Here is a 20,826-nt window from a genome sequence, read left to right as displayed (position 1 = left end):
CACTACACCCTCACCTGTGGTCATGAAGGATGGGTCATGACCGAAAGAACGAGATCGCGGATACAAGCGGCCGAGATGGGTTTCCTCCGCCGGGTGGCTGGCGTCTCCCTTAGGGATAAGGTGAGAAGTTCGGTCATCAGGGAGGGACTCGGAGTTGAGCCGCTCCTCCTTCGCGTCGAAAGAAGCCAGTTGAGGTGGTTCGGGCACCTAGTTAGGATGCCACCTGGGCGCCTCCCTAGGGAGGTGTTCCAGGCACGTCCAGCTGGGAAGAGACCGAGGGGTAGACCTAGGACCAGGTGGAGGGATTATATCTCTTCGCTGGCCTGGGAGCGCCTTGGGACCCCCCAGTCAGAGCTGGTTGATGAGGGGAAAGGGACGTTTGGGGCTCTCTGCTGGAACTGCTACCCCCGAGACCCGACCACGGATAAGCGGGAGAAGATGGATGGATGGATAACTACACCCATTTATTTAGTTTTTTATACTGCTGCAACGCAAACATTTCCCAAACTGGAATCAATAAAGCACCGATCAATCAATCGATCAGGCCCTTTGTTGTTTTTATTTGAGGACAAGTCTTTGAATCATTTTAATTTGAGATTGTCAATAAAAAAACATTTAACCAACATCTGGTTTTGTGTTCCTTCCCTTTCCCCAAAAGAGCTGGGACGTAACATCCAGGTTACAAAAACCCAGAATGTCAAGTTACACAGTACTTTTCATAAATGTTTACAAGGTGCCTCACAGTTTTATAATCAGATTGGAATCTAAATAACCAGATACTTTAAACGTAGTCAGCAAAGAAACCTTTATTTACAGGTCAGATTAACTTCAAGAGACAAAGTAGACACATGTGGAAGTCACGCCGCCATTATACAACACATGTAAGACAAGGACAGTCCCAAAATGATGTGTGTTGGATGTGTAAAATAATCAGAAAGAATACAAAAGCAACACTTTAAATGTCTACCAGATATGCACTTTTCAAATTAAGTTATTCAGCATGAAAACAATCTTTTAAAAATAAATAATCGTCTGAAGAAATACCAAATCGAGCAATTAGGAAACGTATCAACTAACAGGAAGCCGCCCTATCACTGACGGGACATTCTGCAACAAATCAAGCTTACATTTGAATCTTGAATCGCACATTTTGGATAAGAACACTAACATGTTTCCGCTGTGAACTGACAGGTGAGCTAACCAGAGATTAGTCAGTCTCAATCTCCAGTTTAAGATTGATAAAACTGACTTTGCATTCACTGAAAGAAAATGAAATTGTCCCCTTTAAGCTCGACTTCCAGCCTCATGAGTCTGAGTCTGAATCTGAGTCGCTGTAGTCGGCCATGATGGATGTGAGCGCTCCTAAACTCCTGCCCCGCTCCTTCCCAGAATCCTTTGTGGTTGTCACTCCTTCCTCTGTGGTCTTAACATGTGTCTCTCTGGAGCCATTAGTCTCTGTCACATCCTGACACATTTCTGTCGGGCTTATACTCGGCGTTTCGTCTCCTTCACACGTGCTGATCTCAGGGTATGAGTTTCTGCGCGTGGCGGTGGCACAGGGTTCAGTTCTGGGTCCTGCGGAGCGTCTGAGGATCAGCGCGCTCTGAGAGGAGCTCAGGGCTTTGGCCACGGCCGCCTCCTTCCCCTGCAGACCCAGCTTATGGAGCAGACTTCCTGCAGGACTTGCTGGTGTCGGAGACGGGGAGGTGAACCACGAGCGAGAGGAGATCTCTTTCCTCTTGATGTGCTGCTTGTCGTCATAGGCTGAGGAGGGAGGGGGAACAGAGGAAGAGATTTTAACAGGAGTCTTAATATTAAAGGTCACATATTAAATCCACTTCTTCACGTCTCTTCTACATCAACATGTGTCCCCTCTTCCTCATGTCTCTTCCACATCAACATGTGTCCCCTCTTCTCCATGTCTCTTCTACATCAACATGTGTCCCCTCTTCTTCATGTCTCTTCCACATCAACATGTGTCCCCTCTTCTCCATGTCTCTTCTACATCAACACGTGTCCCCTCTTCTTCATGTCTCTTCTACATCAACACGTGTCCCCTCTTCTTCATGTCTCTTCTACATCAACATGTGTCTCCTCTTCTTCATGTCTCTCCTACATCAACACGTGTCCCCTCTTCTTCATGTCTCTTCTTCATCAACATGTGTCCCCTCTTCTCCATGTCTCTTCTACATCAACATGTGTCCCCTCTTCTTCATGTCTCTTCTACATCAACATGTGTCCCCTCTTCTTCATGTCTCTTCTACATCAACATGTGTCCCCTCTTCTTCATGTCTCTTCTACATCAACATGTGTCCCCTCTTCTTCATGTCTCTCTACATCAACATGTGTCCCCTCTTCTTCATGTCTCTTCTACATAAACATGTGTCCCCTCTTCTTCATGTCTCTTCTACATCAACATGTGTCCCCTCTTCTTCATGTCTCCTCTACATCAACATGTGTCCCCTCTTCTTCATGTCTCTTCTACATCAACATGAGTCCCCTCTTCTTCATGTCTCTTCTACATCAACATGTGTCCCCTCTTCTTTTTTTTATTTTTTTTATTTATCCTTTATTTATCCAGGAATGTCCCATTGAGATACAAGATCTCTTCTTCCAGGGAGTCCTGACCAACACGGCACACTTCATGTCTCTTCCACATCAACACGTGTCCCCTCTTATCCATGTCTCTTCTACATCAACACGTGTCCCCTCTTCTTCATGTCTCTTCTACATCAACATGTGTCCCCTCTTCTTCATGTCTCTTCTACATCAACATGTGTCTCCTCTTCTTCATGTCTCTTCTTCATCAACACGTGTCCCCTCTTCTTCATGTCTCTCCTACATCAACATGTGTCCCCTCTTCTTCATGTCTCTTCTACATCAACATGTGTCTCCTCTTCTTCATGTCTCTCCTACATCAACACGTGGCCCCTCTTCTCCATGTCTCTTCTACATCAACATGTGTCCCCTCTTCTCCATGTCTCTTCTACATCAACACGTGGCCCCTCTTCTCCATGTCTCTTCTACATCAACATGTGTCCCCTCTTCTCCATGTCTCTTCTACATCAACATGTGGCCCCTCTTCTCCATGTCTCTTCTACATCAACATGTGTCCCCTCTTCTCCATGTCTCTTCTACATCAACATGTGTCCTCTCTTCTTCATGTCTCTTCTACATCAACATGTGTCCCCTCTTCTCCATGTCTCTTCTACATCAACACGTGGCCCCTCTTCTCCATGTCTCTTCTACATCAACATGTGTCCCCTCTTCTCCATGTCTCTTCTACATCAACATGTGGCCCCTCTTCTCCATGTCTCTTCTACATCAACATGTGTCCCCTCTTCTCCATGTCTCTTCTACATCAACATGTGTCCTCTCTTCTCCATGTCTCTTCTACATCAACATGTGTCCCCTCTTCTCCATGTCTCTTCTACATCAACATGTGGCCCCTCTTCTCCATGTCTCTTCTACATCAACATGTGTCCCCTCTTCTCCATGTCTCTTCTACATCAACATGTGTCCCCTCTTCTTCATGTCTCTTCTACATCAACATGTGTCCTCTCTTCTTCATGTCTCTTCTACATCAACATGTGTCCCCTCTTCTTCATGTCTCTTCTACATCAACATGTGTCCTCTCTTCTTCATGTCTCTTCTACATCAACATGTGTCCCCTCTGTGGAAAGAGACTCTGAAAGTTTCAGGAACAAAGATGTTCTCTCTTTTTGATCCATTTCTATAAAAACCTGTCTGAAAACGAGCTGATCAGATTTTGGCCACTTTATGATGTCATAACGATGTAACTTTCTGCCCTAAAGCGTGTGATAGATCCTGACATGTGTGTTGGATGTAATTGTAGAGTGTGTTCTCACAGTCAGGTGCCTGGTATGTGAGCAGCGCTGCCAGCTTCTTGTCCTCTTCCTTCTCCGGCAGCAGAGGGATGGACAGGTTCGTCCTCAGCCTCACCATGTTGTCCTTCTCCTCCTGCTCAGCAATCACTTTCTTCTCCGTCTGTGCAAAATAAACGGAGCCATCCATGTAGTGACAATGTAATAGATAGACAGAGAGACATAGAGATAGAGAGATGGATAGATAGATAGATAGATGGATGGATGGATGGATGGATGGATGGATGGATGGATGGATGGATGGATAGGTGGATGGATGGATATATAGATGGATGTATGGATGGATGGATGGATAGATAGATAGATAGATAGATAGATGGATGGATGGATAGATATATAGATAGATGGATGGATGGATAGATAGATAGATAGATGGATGGATGGATGGATGGATGGATGGCTCGCTCGCTGGCTGGCTGGCTCGCTCTCTCGCTCGCTGGCTGGCTCGCTCTCTCGCTCGCTGGCTGTCTGCTGGCTCGCTCTCTCGCTCGCTGGCTGTCTCGCTCTCTCGCTGGCTGGCTGGCTCGCTGGCTGGCTGGCTCGCTGGGTGGCTGGCTGGCTCGCTCGCTCGCTGGCTGGCTGGCTGGCTGGCTGGCTCGCTGGCTCGCTGGCTCTCTCGCTCGCTGGCTGGCTGGCTGGCTCGCTCGCTCGCTCGCTGGCTGGCTGGCTCGCTCTCTCGCTGGCTGGCTCGCTCTCTCGCTGGCTGGCTGGCTGGCTGGCTCGCTCTCTCGCTGGCTCGCTGGCTGGCTCTCTCGCTCGCTGGCTGGCTGGCTGGCTCGCTCGCTCGCTCGCTGGCTGGCTCGCTCTCTCGCTGGCTGGCTGGCTGGCTGGCTCGCTCGCTCGCTGGCTGGCTGGCTCGCTCTCTCGCTGGCTGGCTCGCTCTCTCGCTGGCTGGCTGGCTGGCTGGCTCGCTCGCTCTCTTGCTCGCTCTCTCGCTGGCTGGCTGGCTCGCTCGCTCTCTCGCTGGCTGGCTGGCTCGCTCGCTCGCTCGCTCGCTCGCTCGCTCGCTGGCTGGCTGGCTGGCTGGCTCGCTCGCTCGCTCGCTGGCTGGCTGGCTCTCTCGCTGGCTCGCTCGCTGGCTGGCTCGCTCTCTCGCTGGCTGGCTGGCTTGCTCTCTCGGTGGCTGGCTGGCTCGCTCTCTCGCTGGCTGGCTGGCTGGCTCTCTCGCTGGCTGGCTGGCTTGCTCTCTCGGTGGCTGGCTGGCTTGCTCTCTCGGTGGCTGGCTGGCTCGCTCTCTCGCTGGCTGGCTGGCTGGCTCTCTCGCTGGCTGGCTGGCTCGCTCTCTCGCTGGCTGGCTGGCTTGCTCTCTCGGTGGCTGGCTGGCTTGCTCTCTCGGTGGCTGGCTGGCTTGCTCTCTCGCTGGCTGGCTGGCTCGCTCTCTCGCTGGCTGGCTGGCTGGCTCTCTCGCTGGATGGATGGATTGATATATAGGTGGATGGATGGATTGATATATAGGTGGATGGATGGATAGATATATAGATGGATAGATGGATAGATATATAGATGGATGGATGGATTGATAGATATATAGATGGATGGATTCAATACCTTGGAAAATGCCCTTTAATACTTTTTAATAGCTTTAATTTTCGCTAGATTGATTTATCAACTTTGAATACTTTTTAAGACCCCGCGGACCCCCTGAAAACACATCACCCCAGCACTCAGATCTCTGCACTGCCTACCAGTAGCCTACAGAATCGATTTTAAAATGCTATTGCCAACTTATAAAGCATTACATGGTCTGGGACCCCGATATATGTCCCACATGCTTCTCTGTTACGAGCCACCCAGTCTTACTCCTTGTTCCCCGGCTCAGAACCAAACACGCCGACGCTTCTTGTAGTGTTTATTTAATTTATCCACAAATGGAAAAACCTTCCAGAAACTCTGAGGTCTTCACCGACGCCGAGTTATTTTAAGTCGAGGCTAAAAACATTACTTTTTTCATGTGCTTACCCAGAAGTCTTGGCACCTACCGAATTTACAATGTTGTTTTTAAACTATTCTGTGTCTCTTTTATGAATCAGTTATTCCATTGTGTTCCTTTCTCTTGTCTTCTTCTTAAGTGTTAATGTTGACGTAAAGCCCTTTGAACGTACCCTTACCTTTACCAAGTATCATGCTTCACTAATCCATATTGCGATTTCGTTATAATCTCAATCATGTATTGTGCACCCCTAGCAGTAGCCGTCATCTGAGGTGTCTCTCTTACCCTGAACTTCCTGCGGAGGGAGCTGTTGAGCTGGAAGTCGTCCTTCTTGCTGGCCTGGTAGTCTTGGATCTCGGCCAGAGAGGGCAGAGCCTTCTTCATCTTCTCCTTGTCCTTCCCACCGTGGTCCAGTTTGAACATGGCATCTGTCTCCAGTTTCTCCTTCTCCTTGTGCTCTGTACGGAGAGACGGACAGGATTAGGAACAAACGAAAAATCAGGAGGCGAGAAGCAGACCGTGTCTTTGTGAAGAATAAAATAAAAGCCCCAATGCAGCGAAAATATGAAAACCCTTTTTCCAGTTACGATGTGCTTTACTTTTGACAGAGCACGATCAAAATAAAAACCGTTGGGTTGATGTTATGGTGCTGATTTCCAGCATGAATTACACCACAGTAGTGAAGTAAGAAAGCCACAGAACTTATGAGTGATATCAAGGGGTTGTTATCGTTTGAATTTGAATGATTCTGGTTCAAAACAGGTTCCATGGTTTTACACAGAAAAATAAAACATGTGGAGCCAGTCCCCAATCCATTATAATAATAATTATAATAATAATAATGCGTTCCATTTATAAAGCACTTCATATTTGAATTAAAATCCCGAAGTGCTACAAGTAGTGAGCATGAACGGTATAAATAAACATTACACAACACGGTAGAATTAATAAAAAAGCAATACAAAAATAAAAAATAAATAAAAGGGTGATAAAAAGGTCTAGGCAAAGGCTCTTTTGAAGAGATGGGTTTTGAGGCCTTTTTTAAAAGCCATTCATCCGTTTGTCATCTTGCCATCCACTTATTTATATACATAGTTATCACCGCAACAATAAACCTTATTACATGTCATATTAATGTACATTATTTAACTTAATATTCTGTTCTCGTACATATCATATTCTATTTTACATGTACATAGAGTGCCAGTGACGCGTCCTAAAACCCGGAAGTAAATTCCTTCCGGTTCCTTCGACAAAAACCAACGCAATCGATGGATTTAGGATTAGAAAATTATAAAAGTAGGGTCGAGATGTGGAGATTATCCGACTGAACAAAACGTGATCCGTCTCTTAAATGTGTCACAGACCGTATCTCCAGCTATTTTCCAAAACCCTGTGGAGAGACTGCATTGGATGAATGATGTGAATCTAACCAAGTGTTGAATCAGACTTTAGTTCCACCTGGAGTGAATCCACCAGCTACCCTGCAGTCTACAAAGTACTTCAGACTAGCTGCACCTTCACCAGCTACCCTGCAGAATACAAAGTACTTCAGACTAGCTGCACCTTCACCAGCTACCCTGCAGTCTACAAAGTACTTCAGACTAGCTGCACCTTCACCAGCTACCCTGCAGAATACAAAGTACTTCAGACTAGCTGCACCTTCACCAGCTACCCTGCAGTCTACAAAGTACTTCAGACTAGCTGCACCTTCACCAGCTACCCTGCAGAATACAAAGTACTTCAGACTAGCTGCACCTTCACCAGCTACCCTGCAGTCTACAAAGTACTTCAGACTAGCTGCACCTTCACCAGCTACCCTGCAGTCTACAAAGTACTTCAGACTAGCTGCACCTCCACCAGCTACCCTGCAGTCTACAAAGTACTTCAGACTAGCTGCACCTCCACCAGCTACCCTGCAGTCTACAAAGTACTTCAGACTAGCTGCACCTCCACCAGCTACCCTGCAGTCTACAAAGTACTTCAGACTAGCTGCACCTCCACCAGCTACCCTGCAGTCTACAAAGTACTTCAGACTAGCTGCACCTTCACCAGCTTTGAGAACACTTTCATGATCAATCATTATAAAACATATCATATATATTATTCTGAAATGGACCAATCTGCACAACGACTACTTTCACTGTCTTTCACTATATTCTGATGAGAATACTTTTCTACTTTCAGTTGAGGAACATTTTGAATGCAGGACTGTTACTGTAGCAGAGTATTCCTACACTCTGGTACTTCTACTTTACTCGACTACAAGATCTGAGTACTTCTACTTTTACTCAAGTACAAGACCTGAGTACTTCTACTTTTACTCAAGTACAAGATCTGAGTACTTCTACTTTTACTAAAGTACAATATCTGAGTACTTCTACTTTTACTCAGTACAAGATCTGAGTACTTCTACTTTTACTCAAGTACAAGATCTGAGTACTTCTACTTTTACTCAAGTACAATATCTGAGTACTTCTACTTTTACTCAAGTACAATATCTGAGTACTTCTACTTTTAGTCAAGCACAATATCTGAGTACTTCTACTTTTACTCAAGTACAAGACCTGAGTACTTCTACTTTTACTCAAGTACAAGATCTGAGTACTTCTACTTTTACTAAAGTACAATATCTGAGTACTTCTACTTTTACTCAGTACAAGATCTGAGTACTTCTACTTTTACTCAAGTACAAGATCTGAGTACTTCTACTTTTACTCAAGTACAATATCTGAGTACTTCTACTTTTACTCAAGTAAAATATCTGAGTACTTCTCCTTTTACTCAAGTACAATATCTGAGTACTTCTACTTTTAGTCAAGCACAATATCTGAGTACTTCTACTTGTACTCAAGTACAAGATCTGAGTACTTCTACTTTTACTCAGGCACAAGATCTGAGTACTTCTACTTTTACTCAAGTACAATATCTGAGTACTTCTACTTTTACTCAAGTACAATATCTGAGTACTTCTACTTTTACTCAAGTACAATATCTGAGTACTTCTACTTTTACTCAAGCACAAGATAAACAGTCGCTACATCAACAACTGTACTTGGCTTGCCTGTAAGTTGGCTCATTAACACTCACTACATTGCGGGCAGGTGAGTAAGGAATATTAAAGTATTTACAAGATACACTAAATACAGATTTAAAAATTGCCAGATTTGTTTTTGTCGTAGGAACCGGAAGGAGTTTACTTCCGGGTTTTCGGACGCGTCACTCGACTTCTTGCCCTATTTTTTTATTTGTATTTCATATATTATATATATTATATGTTGCATTGTTGGAGGAGCTCAGGTCAGAAGAATCTCATTGCCATTTCTACACTGTAGCTTAAGTCCATCCAACCTTTGAATCTATTTCCGATCCCAACCCCATTGATAACATACACACATCCGTTCCCTTAACTCAAATGAACCCGAACCCTCAATGTGTGTGTTTCGGAACCGATAAGCAAAGCAGATATCCTCTTGTTTAAACGGCTACCAGGCATTTTGTATTCGTCTCTTACCCGGATCCTAATTTCAGTTCCCAGCCCAAACTCGTTACCTGTGGTGATGATCTGCTCGTTTTCCGCCATGTCCCAGCGCTCCTCCTTCCTGCTCCCTCCGGTCACTATGACATAGTCGCAGGTCGCCGGGTCCGTCTGCATCTCGATGTAGTTCACACACAGGTGGCACTTCATCTTAAACCTGGTTGATGCAAGAGTCTTTAGTTACTCAGCTGTAAATCTCTTTATCAGAGAGGCTCATGGTTATCTAAAGCAGGGGTTCCCAAACTGTTCAGCCCGCGCCCCCTGTCATCGGGGGGGGGGGCTAGTGCAGTGTTTCTCAAAGTGTGGTCTTAAGTCTCACTTTCGATTGCATGCTATAGCCCTTCGTCACACAGCCACTCGTTTGTACCATTTTCAGGCGATTTGTAATCTGTTCTCGAAAGACGATGTGTTTTTTATGATTTCAAGAAGCGTAAAGAACAAACAATGGATGCATTTTGTGAACATGTATCCATGCTGGAAGTAGATTTAGATGTTAGGAGTGAGATAGAGATTATTAGTTGAGGATCAGGGGCTGTTGTTAGACCAGGCCGGCCTCAGAGAGATAAACTTGGACCTGCGACCAAAGTTTCACTGTATTTTGTTTTGAAAATCCACAGCGGAGGTTAGTGTCGTACTACATGCGGTGTGTTTGCATTTCTCTCAGCAGCCAACGATCTGTGAGTCTGTCGGACATAAGCTCCGTAATAAATGTAGTCTACATTTCAAGAGGTGTAAAACCTGATAGCCTTTGAAATCGCATTTGAACTAAATGCTTATATAATCTGTAGTTGTTGATTTATTGTGTGGACGAGGCGATGCGGAGAAGGTTAAGCGGTCATTAATAGGCTGTATGTACTGTTGGAGTGGCGAGCAGGCCTATTGAGGAGTCAGGTGGTCCGTGAGTGTTTTTGTATTGGTGGTCGTTGGTATGAAAAGGTTTGAGAAACACTGCGCTAGTGAATTGTCAACGGGGGGAGCCTCGCTGCGGGGATATTCTACAGATGGCCAGCCCGACCCTGAAAAATGTCTATGCACAGGTTATTATTAAAACATATATATTACATTGCTTTTAATGTTGTAATCATCTCGCGACCCCCACTTTGGGAACCCCTGACCTAAAGGACAGTTTCATCCCACAGGCCATAAGACTTTTAAACACCTGCACCTTTGAAAGAACATTCATCCGTTTGCAACTTATACATATCAATATTTCAATTACTTGTATATAGACTATTCTGCACGATTCCTACTATATTCTATTCTATTCTATTTACTTGCACTATTGTCTCCGTGTTGTTGTGCTGCTCTGTGGGAGGAGCCTGTGACCTCAGATGTACATCGTCAGAACTGTAGCTACGTACACATGACAATAAAAGCCTTGATCAGTAGACATGGAGAGGGGTACTGCGTTCACCTGTAGATTGGCGTGGTGTAGTAGTTCCCCACTTTCTTCTTCTCGGCGTTGTAACGTACTCCTGGACCGAGCAGAAAATCAGTGTCAGGGAAATGAAAAGCCATTGTATTCGATTGTGACACTAATGGAGCGTGGTTCTTCAAACTCACCCATGCCGATGTGATTCTTGCAGCCATCGCACCAGATGTTGTAGGGCATCTCAAACCTTCAAGGGACAACAAGGTAAACATGCATTTAAGCAGCGTCTCAACAGCAAACATCACATCAAATAAATGTGATTATCTATTACTATATTTATTTCAATCGTGGCACTAAATTGTATATGTTTATCAGTTATATGAAGCACGCATACTCACTTATTTGTGGCAGTAAAACGCATTATATACAAGTAGAGAGCTTCATTTTCTCATACAAATATGTCCTTTTCGATAACTTCCAAAGCTGACATTTAATTGTAAACATGGAAGTACCCGTTTGGCAAATAATTAAAATCCAACTAACATCAGTTACAACTGCTTTAATATGTGTACACTAACCTGATGATGAGGATGCCCTGGGACAGTTTCCGGGCCCTCTCCCGCAGAGGGTGGGTTTTATGGTAGCCATTGAGGGATCCATGCTAAAGACAAAGCATTATGGAAAGTTACACACACACACACACACACACACACACACACACACACACACACACACACACACACACACACACACACACACACACACACACACACACACACACACACACACACACACACACACACACACACACACACACACACACACACACACACACACACACACACACACACCACACACACACACACACACACACACACACACACACACACACACACACACACACACACACACACACACACACACACACACACACACACACACACACACACACACACACACACACACACACACACACACACACACACACACACACACACACACACACACACACACACACACACACACACACACACACACACACACACACACACACACACCTTGACTGGATTAAAATCCGGAGGGTAGTAATGGTTCTGTCCTTTTCGTTCACCCTGTCAGGAGAACAGTAAAGGATACTCCGTTAGTGAGGAGTACAAGTTGGATTTGAAACATCTTCATTGTGATTATTGTGAATCTCATAATGACTTACCATGGTGACAGCTGGATCAGCACACCAGCTACGGCTTCACCCTTTCTTCACTGGATAAGAAAGTAAGTCATGTGAGTGAGAACAAAACATGTGAGGTTACATCTAAAACAAAACTATTCAAAACACGAGGTTTGATAAGACCATGAGCTAAAAACAGGGTTGTTGTTGTTAGGGACAATGTCAACAGTAAATGTTGGCAGTAATTAAGTATGTTTACTCAAGTACTGCACTTAAGTACAATTTTGAGGTACTTGCACTTTACTTGAATATGTCAACGTGTTGCTACTTTGTGCTTCTACTCCACTACAGCTCAGAGGTACACGGTGTACTTCTACTCCACTACAGCTCAGAGGTACACGGTGTACTTTTATTCCACTACAGCTCAGAGGTACACGGTGTACTTTTACTCCACTACAGCTCAGAGGTACACGGTGTACTTTTATTCCACTACAGCTCAGAGGTACACGGTGTACTTTTACTCCACTACAGCTCAGAGGTACATGGTGTACTTCTCCTCCACTACATGTATTGAATACCTTTAGTTACTTCACAGATCTGGATGAATGATGTGAAATATAATCAAGTGTTGAATCAGACTTTAGTTCCACCTGGAGTAAATCCACCAGCTACCCTGCAGTCTACAAAGTACTTCAGACTAGCTGCTCCTTCACCAGCTACCCTGCAGTCTACAAAGTACTTCAGACTAGCTGCACCTCCACCAGCTACCCTGCAGTCTGCAAAGTACTTCAGACTAGCTGCACCTTCACCAGCTACCCTGCAGTCTGCAAAGTACTTCAGACTAGCTGCACCTCCACCAGCTACCCTGCAGTCTACAAAGTACTTCAGACTAGCTGCACCTTCACCAGCTACCCTGCAGTCTACAAAGTACTTCAGACTAGCTGCACCTCCACCAGCTACCCTGCAGTCTACAAAGTACTTCAGACTAGCTGCACCTCCACCAGCTACCCTGCAGTCTACAAAGTACTTCAGACTAGCTGCACCTTCACCAGCTACCCTGCAGTCTGCAAAGTACTTCAGACTAGCTGCACCTCCACCAGCTACCCTGCAGTCTGCAAAGTACTTCAAACTAGCTGCACCTTCACCAGCTTTGAGAACACTTTCATGATCAATCATTATAAAACATATATATATATTATTCTGAAATGGACCAATCTGCACAACGACTACTTTCACTGTCGCTACTTTAACTATATTTAGATGAGAATACTTTCCTACTTTTACTTGTGACAGTGTATTTTCTACACTCTGTTTCTTATACTTTTAATTACCATTCTCCACACAGTACTTTTACTTGAAAATTAAGTATTTTTACAATATGATTTAAGTATTTTTACTCAAGTAAAGACTATAAATACCTCTCTCCACCACTGGTTGTAAGGTATATAAACAAAGTGTAAACACTCGCTACATCGACAACTGTACTTGGCTGTATGCCTGTAAGTTGGCTCATTAACACTCACTGCATTGCGGGTAGGTGAGTAAGAAATATTGACTATGGAAGTATTTACAAGATACAGTAAATACAGATTTTAAAAATGCCAGATTTGTGCATGGAGGACTTAAAATAGCTAGCATGCTAACATTAGCAATAGCTAGCTTTCTATGTAACGTTAGCGTCTCCTACGTCAGAAATATATACACACTGTAGCTTCATTACAACTGCAAACAAAACAACAGGTAGTACGATTCTTAAATGTGCTGCCGTGATGTTTACATAGAGTAGAAACCTTTAAAAAAGACACTCACAAATGCTCACGTTTCCGCACCACCGACCAACTGGGGAACGTAATACGTAACTTCCAGTTTCGGAAGTGGCGTCACTTCGCAGTGGGTTGTGGGAAGTAGCGGTGTCAAAACGGTCAACGTGCTGAAGCAGTGTTTTCAATCGGGGTTTTAATAGCGTTAATGATTAAATGGCGACTAAACCGGAGCCGCAGAAACGCTACATCTGCTCTGTTTCCGGCTGCGCGGCGGCGTACAACAAGCAGTGGAAACTGGACGCGCATCTGTGTAAACACACCGGAGTGAAGCCGCACACATGTGGGCAGGACGGCTGCCGCAAGTCCTTCTGCAGCTCCTACCATCTGACCCGACATGAGCTCACACACACCGGGGTGAAGCCCTTTCAATGCACCGAGGACGGCTGCAAGGAGGCCTTCACCACCAACACAAACCGAGCCAGACACATGACGAGAGTCCACACTCAGGAGCACAAGAAGTACGAGTGCAAATATGAAGGCTGTGGGCTGGAGTTCAAGAAGAAGGAGCTGCTGAAGTCCCACATGTGTGAGCAGCACACCTTGTTACCCCCTTATAAGTGCACGCATGAAGGCTGTGAGATGAGGTTCACTGTGCCCAGCAAGCTGAAGCGACATGATAAGGTATATATTCCTGTTTGGCACATTACACACCTAGGGTAGTAATGGGTTTGTCCTTTTCCTTCACCCTGTCAAGACATCAGTACAGGGTACTCTGTTAGTGAAGAGTACAACTTGAGTTTTTAAACATATATCATTGTGTGCATTTCATATTCTGTTCTTGTACATATCATATTCTATTGACGTGTATCTAGACTTTTTGGACTAGTTTGTATTTTGTATTTTATTTTATATATTGCATTTATATGCTGTAGCTTATGTTCATATGACGATAACACCTTTGAATCTTTTGAAAGGTGCATCAAGGTTACCCCTGCAAGGAGGAGGGCTGCAGCTTCACAGGGAAGACGTGGACGGAGTATCTGAGGCACAGGAAGGAGCAGCACAGGCCCACATTGAAGTGTGAGCAGTGCAACAAGGAGTTCAAGGACTCCTGGTTCCTGCAGCAGCATCAGTACGTGCACTCTGAGACCCGGGTGGTGCTCAAATGCCCCAGAGAGGGATGCGAAAGATCCTTCACTAAGATGTTCAACCTGCAGAGCCACATCAGCTCCTTCCACGAAGAGGAGAGGCCCTTCACCTGTCCCCACGCCGGCTGTGGGAAAACCTTCGCCATGAAACAGAGTCTGCAGCGTCACAACATCGCTCACGACCCGCAGAGGAAGAAGATCCAGAGGCAGCAGGCGAAGAGATCTCTCGCTTCCAGGTTGAGCGGCTTGAGTGACACGAAGCGGTTGGTTTACAAGAAGACCAGGCAGGCGGAGAGGAAGCCTGCGCAGACGCTGAGTGATCCTCCGGGTCCTGTGGAGCTGGTGTGTCTGCTGCAGGACACGTCCCTGCTGTGCGGCGCTGCTGTGGACACACAGGGACTCACGGACGCCCTGACGTCCCCTCTGACTGTGTAGACTCCGATACAGAGTATGTTTGTCCCGCACGATCATGTCACGGTTGTTTGAGGTCAAAACCAGGTCCTTATCTCGGACAGTTTTGTACGCAGGAGTCTAAAGAACAACCAAAGTTGAAAATGAATCCTCGCAGCGAGATATTTTGACTTGGATCTTTAACCCTGGCTGGTTTTTATGCATGGTGTTAGTCGGTGTTTAAATCATTCTTTTGGGGACTTTTCTGGAGTCATTAAATCTCTCTTTCTGTATTTTATATCTAAGGATATGTTTTTAACCCAGCATGTTAAAACAATGAACATACCCTCAGATCACCTGACTGTAGACTCAATCAAAGGGAAAGCTTTGTTAAGCAATATCTTCTACTTCGGTTGTTTGAGGTCTTGGTGTTGTGTCTGCGGGGAAACAATGGCTCTGAGATACTGTTTGGTTTGTATGGAAGAGGATTCGGGCCACGCGAGAAGACATAAATTGTACTGTGGTCTCATGTGGCCCTAATCCTCTAACAAAACCTTGAGTTGATATATTTTCATTCGTGATGATTCTGAAAAATATTCTGTCCTGTTTCTGTGTTTAAATGATTTGTGGAGACTTTTCTGGAGCTATAAAATCTATTTGTATGTAATTTATACCTCAGAAAATATATGACTTTGCACAAAGACGGGGTTTGTTCCAATAACACCTGATAATGAATGTGTGTTGTGTATAGTATTTAAATAAGGACTTGTCTGAGAGCCTGCTGTAAGAGTTAGGAGCTGACTTTCAAAGAAGTGTCCTCAAGACACATTACGATCTGGGTTTTGGCTGTTAATTAATCAAAATGTGGCTATTTCAAAGTCATTATATAACCTGACGTGTGATGAATGGACAACCTGCTCTACCTCCTGAGGTCCGACGTGTTTAAAGATGTTCAATAACGACCTTTTCTGTTTAGGATGATGTTTAAAATAAAAACAGTAACATGTTGAACAGCATACAAACCTGCAAGTTGGATAATACTGTATACATGTTTTTGAAACTCAAAAGAATCCATGCGTGTAAAACATCCTATGCTGTAGTGTAATTACTACTGACATGTCAAATGTATTGTATATTCTACATTAAAAACTATGTACATGCAGTACTTGAAATCCTCAGTTTTCTGCTTTTTACATTTCTCACATTTGATTATGAAACTTATTTAAGCTACGATTTGTTTTAAATATATTTCTACCTTTAACTTATGTTTATATAAGTATTTTGATTATATATAACAGCTTATTAATTCTTACTGAAGTGGACTGTCACGACACAGTGATCAAATTGACACCTGATACGAAAACATATGTTCTATATCTCCCAACTTTATTTCATATCGCCCAGGACGAAGAAACAGCATCTGATTCTGAAATGCTCTCCTCTGGGATGAATCCAAACATCTATTTGGATTTAACTTCTTACTTTTACATTTGTATTTCTCATTCTACCTTTAACTTTTTATGTTTAAATGCATATTTATATGAATAATTTTTCCCTATCTATCTTTCATTTAATACCTTTTTATAATTGTTACTGTAATAGACTGTCACGAAACCCGATTTTGTAAAGATTTAAATCGAATCGGGAACCCAAGAAGAAGTCGTGAGTTACACCAAACTGTTCTTTATACATCTCCCAGCATTATGTCAAATCAATTTTGAATTATCTTGATTATTTTTTACTGAAATGGACTCTAACAAAATCTCATTTGGATTGGGACCCCAGAATTGAAACGGATTGAGAGACACCGACTAACTCACCCCCCTATTGTACAAACTCTATACTCTGCTTTGGTGTCAACATACTTTGGGTCATTGGGTGTATTTATCTCATCTTCAGAGATGGCAAAAGTACACACGTCCTTTACTCAAGTAGAAGTACAGATACTCGTGTTTAAAAATACTCTGGTGAAAGTTGAAGTACTGACTAAACTTCTTTACTCAAGTAAAAGTAAAGGCTTTGAAGTGTCCTTCGGTAAAAAGTACCCATAACTAGCAGCTGCTTTAAAGAGTACCTGACCTCCCTTTATATCAATAGAACAATAATGTCATTGTTAGCTAACATGTTTCCATGCCGACCAACGGCAACATGACAACGTTTCCATTGGTCCCTCTTCTTTAGAGAAGACCAGGAAGTGATGAATACACGGATCGTGTTCCAACCAATAGGCACGCAGTGACTCTGAAGAATAATGATCACGCACCAACACACATTCAGACTAAAGGAACCAGCTGTTTGGGAAATGAGAGAAGTAGAAAGTACAGGTATTTGAGTTCAACATGAGAGAAGTAGAAAGTACAGGTATTTGAGTTCAACATGTGAGAAGTAGAAAGTACAGGTATTTGAGTTCAACATGTAAGAAGTAGAAAGTACAGGTATTTGAGTTCAACATGTGAGAAGTAGAAAGTACAGGTATTTGAGTTCAACATGTGAGAAGTAGAAAGTACAGGTATTTGTGTTCAACATGTGAGAAGTAGAAAGTACAGGTATTTGAGTTCAACATGTAAGAAGTAGAAAGTACAGGTATTTGAGTTCAACATGTGAGAAGTAGAAAGTACAGGTATTTGAGTTCAACATGTGAGAAGTAGAAAGTACAGGTATTTGTGTTCAACATGTAAGAAGTAGAAAGTACAGGTATTTGAGTTCAACATGTAAGAAGTAGAAAGTACAGGTATTTGAGTTCAACATGTAAGAAGTAGAAAGTACAAGTATTTGTGTTCAACATGTAAGAAGTAGAAAGTACAGGTATTTGTGTTCAACATGTAAGAAGTAGAAAGTACAGGTATTTGAGTTCAACATGTGAGAAGTAGAAAGTACAGGTATTTGAGTTCAACATGTAAGAAGTAGAAAGTACAGGTATTTGTGTTCAACATGTAAGAAGTAGAAAGTACAGGTATTTGTGTTCAACATGTAAGAAGTAGAAAGTACAGGTATTTGTGTTCAACATGTAAGAAGTAGAAAGTACAGGTATTTGAGTTCAACATGTGAGAAGTAGAAAGTACAGGTATTTGAGTTCAACATGTAAGAAGTAGAAAGTACAGGTATTTGGGTTCAACATGTAAGAAGTAGAAAGTACAGGTATGTGTGTTCAACATGTAAGAAGTAGAAAGTACAGGTATTTGAGTTCAACATGTAAGAAGTAGAAAGTACAGGTATTTGTGTTCAACATGTAAGAAGTAGAAAGTACAGGTATTTGTGTTCAACATGTAAGAAGTAGAAAGTACAGGTATTTGAGTTCAACATGTAAGAAGTAGAAAGTACAGGTATTTGGGTTCAACATGTAAGAAGTAGAAAGTGCAGGTATTTGTGTTCAACATGTAAGAAGTAGAAAGTACAGGTATTTATGTTCAACATGTAAGAAGTAGAAAGTACAGGTATTTGAGTTCAACATGTGAGAAGTAGAAAGTACAGGTATTTATGTTCAACATGTAAGAAGTAGAAAGTACAGGTATGTGAGTTCAACATGAGAGAAGTAGAAAGTACAGGTATTTATGTTCAACATGTAAGAAGTAGAAAGTACAGGTATTTGGGTTCAACATGTAAGAAGTAGAAAGTGCAGGTATTTGTGTTCAACATGTAAGAAGTAGAAAGTACAGGTATTTATGTTCAACATGTAAGAAGTAGAAAGTACAGGTATTTGAGTTCAACATGTGAGAAGTAGAAAGTACAGGTATTTATGTTCAACATGTAAGAAGTAGAAAGTACAGGTATGTGAGTTCAACATGTAAGAAGTAGAAAGTACAGGTATTTGAGTTCAACATGTAAGAAGTAGAAAGTACAAGTATTTGAGTTCAACATGTGAGAAGTAGAAAGTACAGGTATTTATGTTCAACATGTAAGAAGTAGAAAGTACAGGTATTTGTGTTCAACATGTAAGAAGTAGAAAGTACAGGTATTTATGTTCAACATGTAAGAAGTAGAAAGTACAGGTATTTGTGTTCAACATGTGAGAAGTAGAAAGTACAGGTATTTGAGTTCAACATGTAAGAAGTAGAAAGTACAGGTATTTATGTTCAACATGTAAGAAGTAGAAAGTACAAGTATGTGAGTTCAACATGTAAGAAGTAGAAAGTACAGGTATTTGAGTTCAACATGTGAGAAGTAGAAAGTACAGGTATTTGAGTTCAACATGTAAGAAGTAGAAAGTACAGGTATTTGGGTTCAACATGTAAGAAGTAGAAAGTACAGGTATGTGTGTTCAACATGTAAGAAGTAGAAAGTACAGGTATTTGAGTTCAACATGTAAGAAGTAGAAAGTACAGGTATTTGTGTTCAACATGTAAGAAGTAGAAAGTACAGGTATTTGTGTTCAACATGTAAGAAGTAGAAAGTACAGGTACTTGAGTTCAACATGTAAGAAGTAGAAAGTACAGGTATTTGTGTTCAACATGTAAGAAGTAGAAAGTACAGGTATTTGAGTTCAACATGTAAGAAGTAGAAAGTACAGGTATTTGGGTTCAACATGTAAGAAGTAGAAAGTACAGGTATTTGGGTTCAACATGTAAGAAGTAGAAAGTACAGGTATTTATGTTCAACATGTAAGAAGTAGAAAGTACAGGTATTTGGGTTCAACATGTAAGAAGTAGAAAGTGCAGGTATTTGTGTTCAACATGTAAGAAGTAGAAAGTACAGGTATTTATGTTCAACATGTAAGAAGTAGAAAGTACAGGTATTTGAGTTCAACATGTGAGAAGTAGAAAGTACAGGTATTTATGTTCAACATGTAAGAAGTAGAAAGTACAGGTATGTGAGTTCAACATGTAAGAAGTAGAAAGTACAGGTATTTGAGTTCAACATGTAAGAAGTAGAAAGTACAGGTATTTGAGTTCAACATGTAAGAAGTAGAAAGTACAGGTATTTATGTTCAACATGTAAGAAGTAGAAAGTACAAGTATTTGAGTTCAACATGTGAGAAGTAGAAAGTACAGGTATTTATGTTCAACATGTAAGAAGTAGAAAGTACAGGTATTTATGTTCAACATGTAAGAAGTAGAAAGTACAGGTATTTATGTTCAACATGTAAGAAGTAGAAAGTACAGGTATTTGTGTTCAACATGTGAGAAGTAGAAAGTACAGGTATTTGAGTTCAACATGTAAGAAGTAGAAAGTACAGGTATTTATGTTCAACATGTAAGAAGTAGAAAGTACAAGTATGTGAGTTCAACATGTAAGAAGTAGAAAGTACAGGTATTTGTGTTCAACATGTAAGAAGTAGAAAGTACAGGTATTTGTGTTCAACATGTAAGAAGTAGAAGGTACAGGTATTTGAGTTCAACATGTGAGAAGTAGAAAGTACAGGTATTTGAGTTCAACATGTAAGAAGTAGAAAGTACAGGTATTTGGGTTCAACATGTAAGAAGTAGAAAGTACAGGTATGTGTGTTCAACATGTAAGAAGTAGAAAGTACAGGTATTTGAGTTCAACATGTAAGAAGTAGAAAGTACAGGTATTTGTGTTCAACATGTAAGAAGTAGAAAGTACAGGTATTTGTGTTCAACATGTAAGAAGTAGAAAGTACAGGTATTTGTGTTCAACATGTAAGAAGTAGAAAG

At 42.4% G+C, this 20,826-nt stretch overlaps 2 protein-coding genes across 2 annotated transcripts; one reads left to right on the top strand and one right to left on the bottom strand.

Annotated features, from left to right (window-relative positions):
• Nucleotides 1-791: 791 nt before the first annotated feature.
• yju2b (YJU2 splicing factor homolog B) lies at nt 792-13,822 on the bottom strand. Its single transcript, XM_034089469.2, has 10 exons — nt 13,723-13,822; nt 11,956-12,005; nt 11,804-11,857; nt 11,324-11,406; nt 10,937-10,992; nt 10,788-10,848; nt 9,388-9,530; nt 6,121-6,293; nt 3,870-4,008; nt 792-1,764 (listed from the first exon to the last, which is right to left on the bottom strand). Exons 2-10 carry the CDS (start codon nt 11,956-11,958, stop codon nt 1,304-1,306), a joined length of 1,173 nt encoding a protein of 390 aa, XP_033945360.1. The 5' UTR covers nt 11,959-12,005; nt 13,723-13,822; the 3' UTR covers nt 792-1,303.
• A 67-nt stretch (nt 13,823-13,889) lies between these two features.
• LOC117451289 (transcription factor IIIA-like) lies at nt 13,890-16,376 on the top strand. The gene is made up of 2 exons (XM_034089518.2): nt 13,890-14,357; nt 14,651-16,376. Exons 1-2 carry the CDS (start codon nt 13,890-13,892, stop codon nt 15,257-15,259), a joined length of 1,077 nt encoding a protein of 358 aa, XP_033945409.1. The 3' UTR covers nt 15,260-16,376.
• The last annotated feature ends 4,450 nt before the right edge of the window (nt 16,377-20,826 follow it).

Source organism: Pseudochaenichthys georgianus, chromosome 1 (assembly GCF_902827115.2).
Source record: "Pseudochaenichthys georgianus chromosome 1, fPseGeo1.2, whole genome shotgun sequence".
Lineage (NCBI taxonomy): Eukaryota > Metazoa > Chordata > Actinopteri > Perciformes > Channichthyidae > Pseudochaenichthys > Pseudochaenichthys georgianus.
Note: the sequence above shows the minus strand (reverse complement) of the source record. Positions and strands in the feature narration are given on the sequence as shown.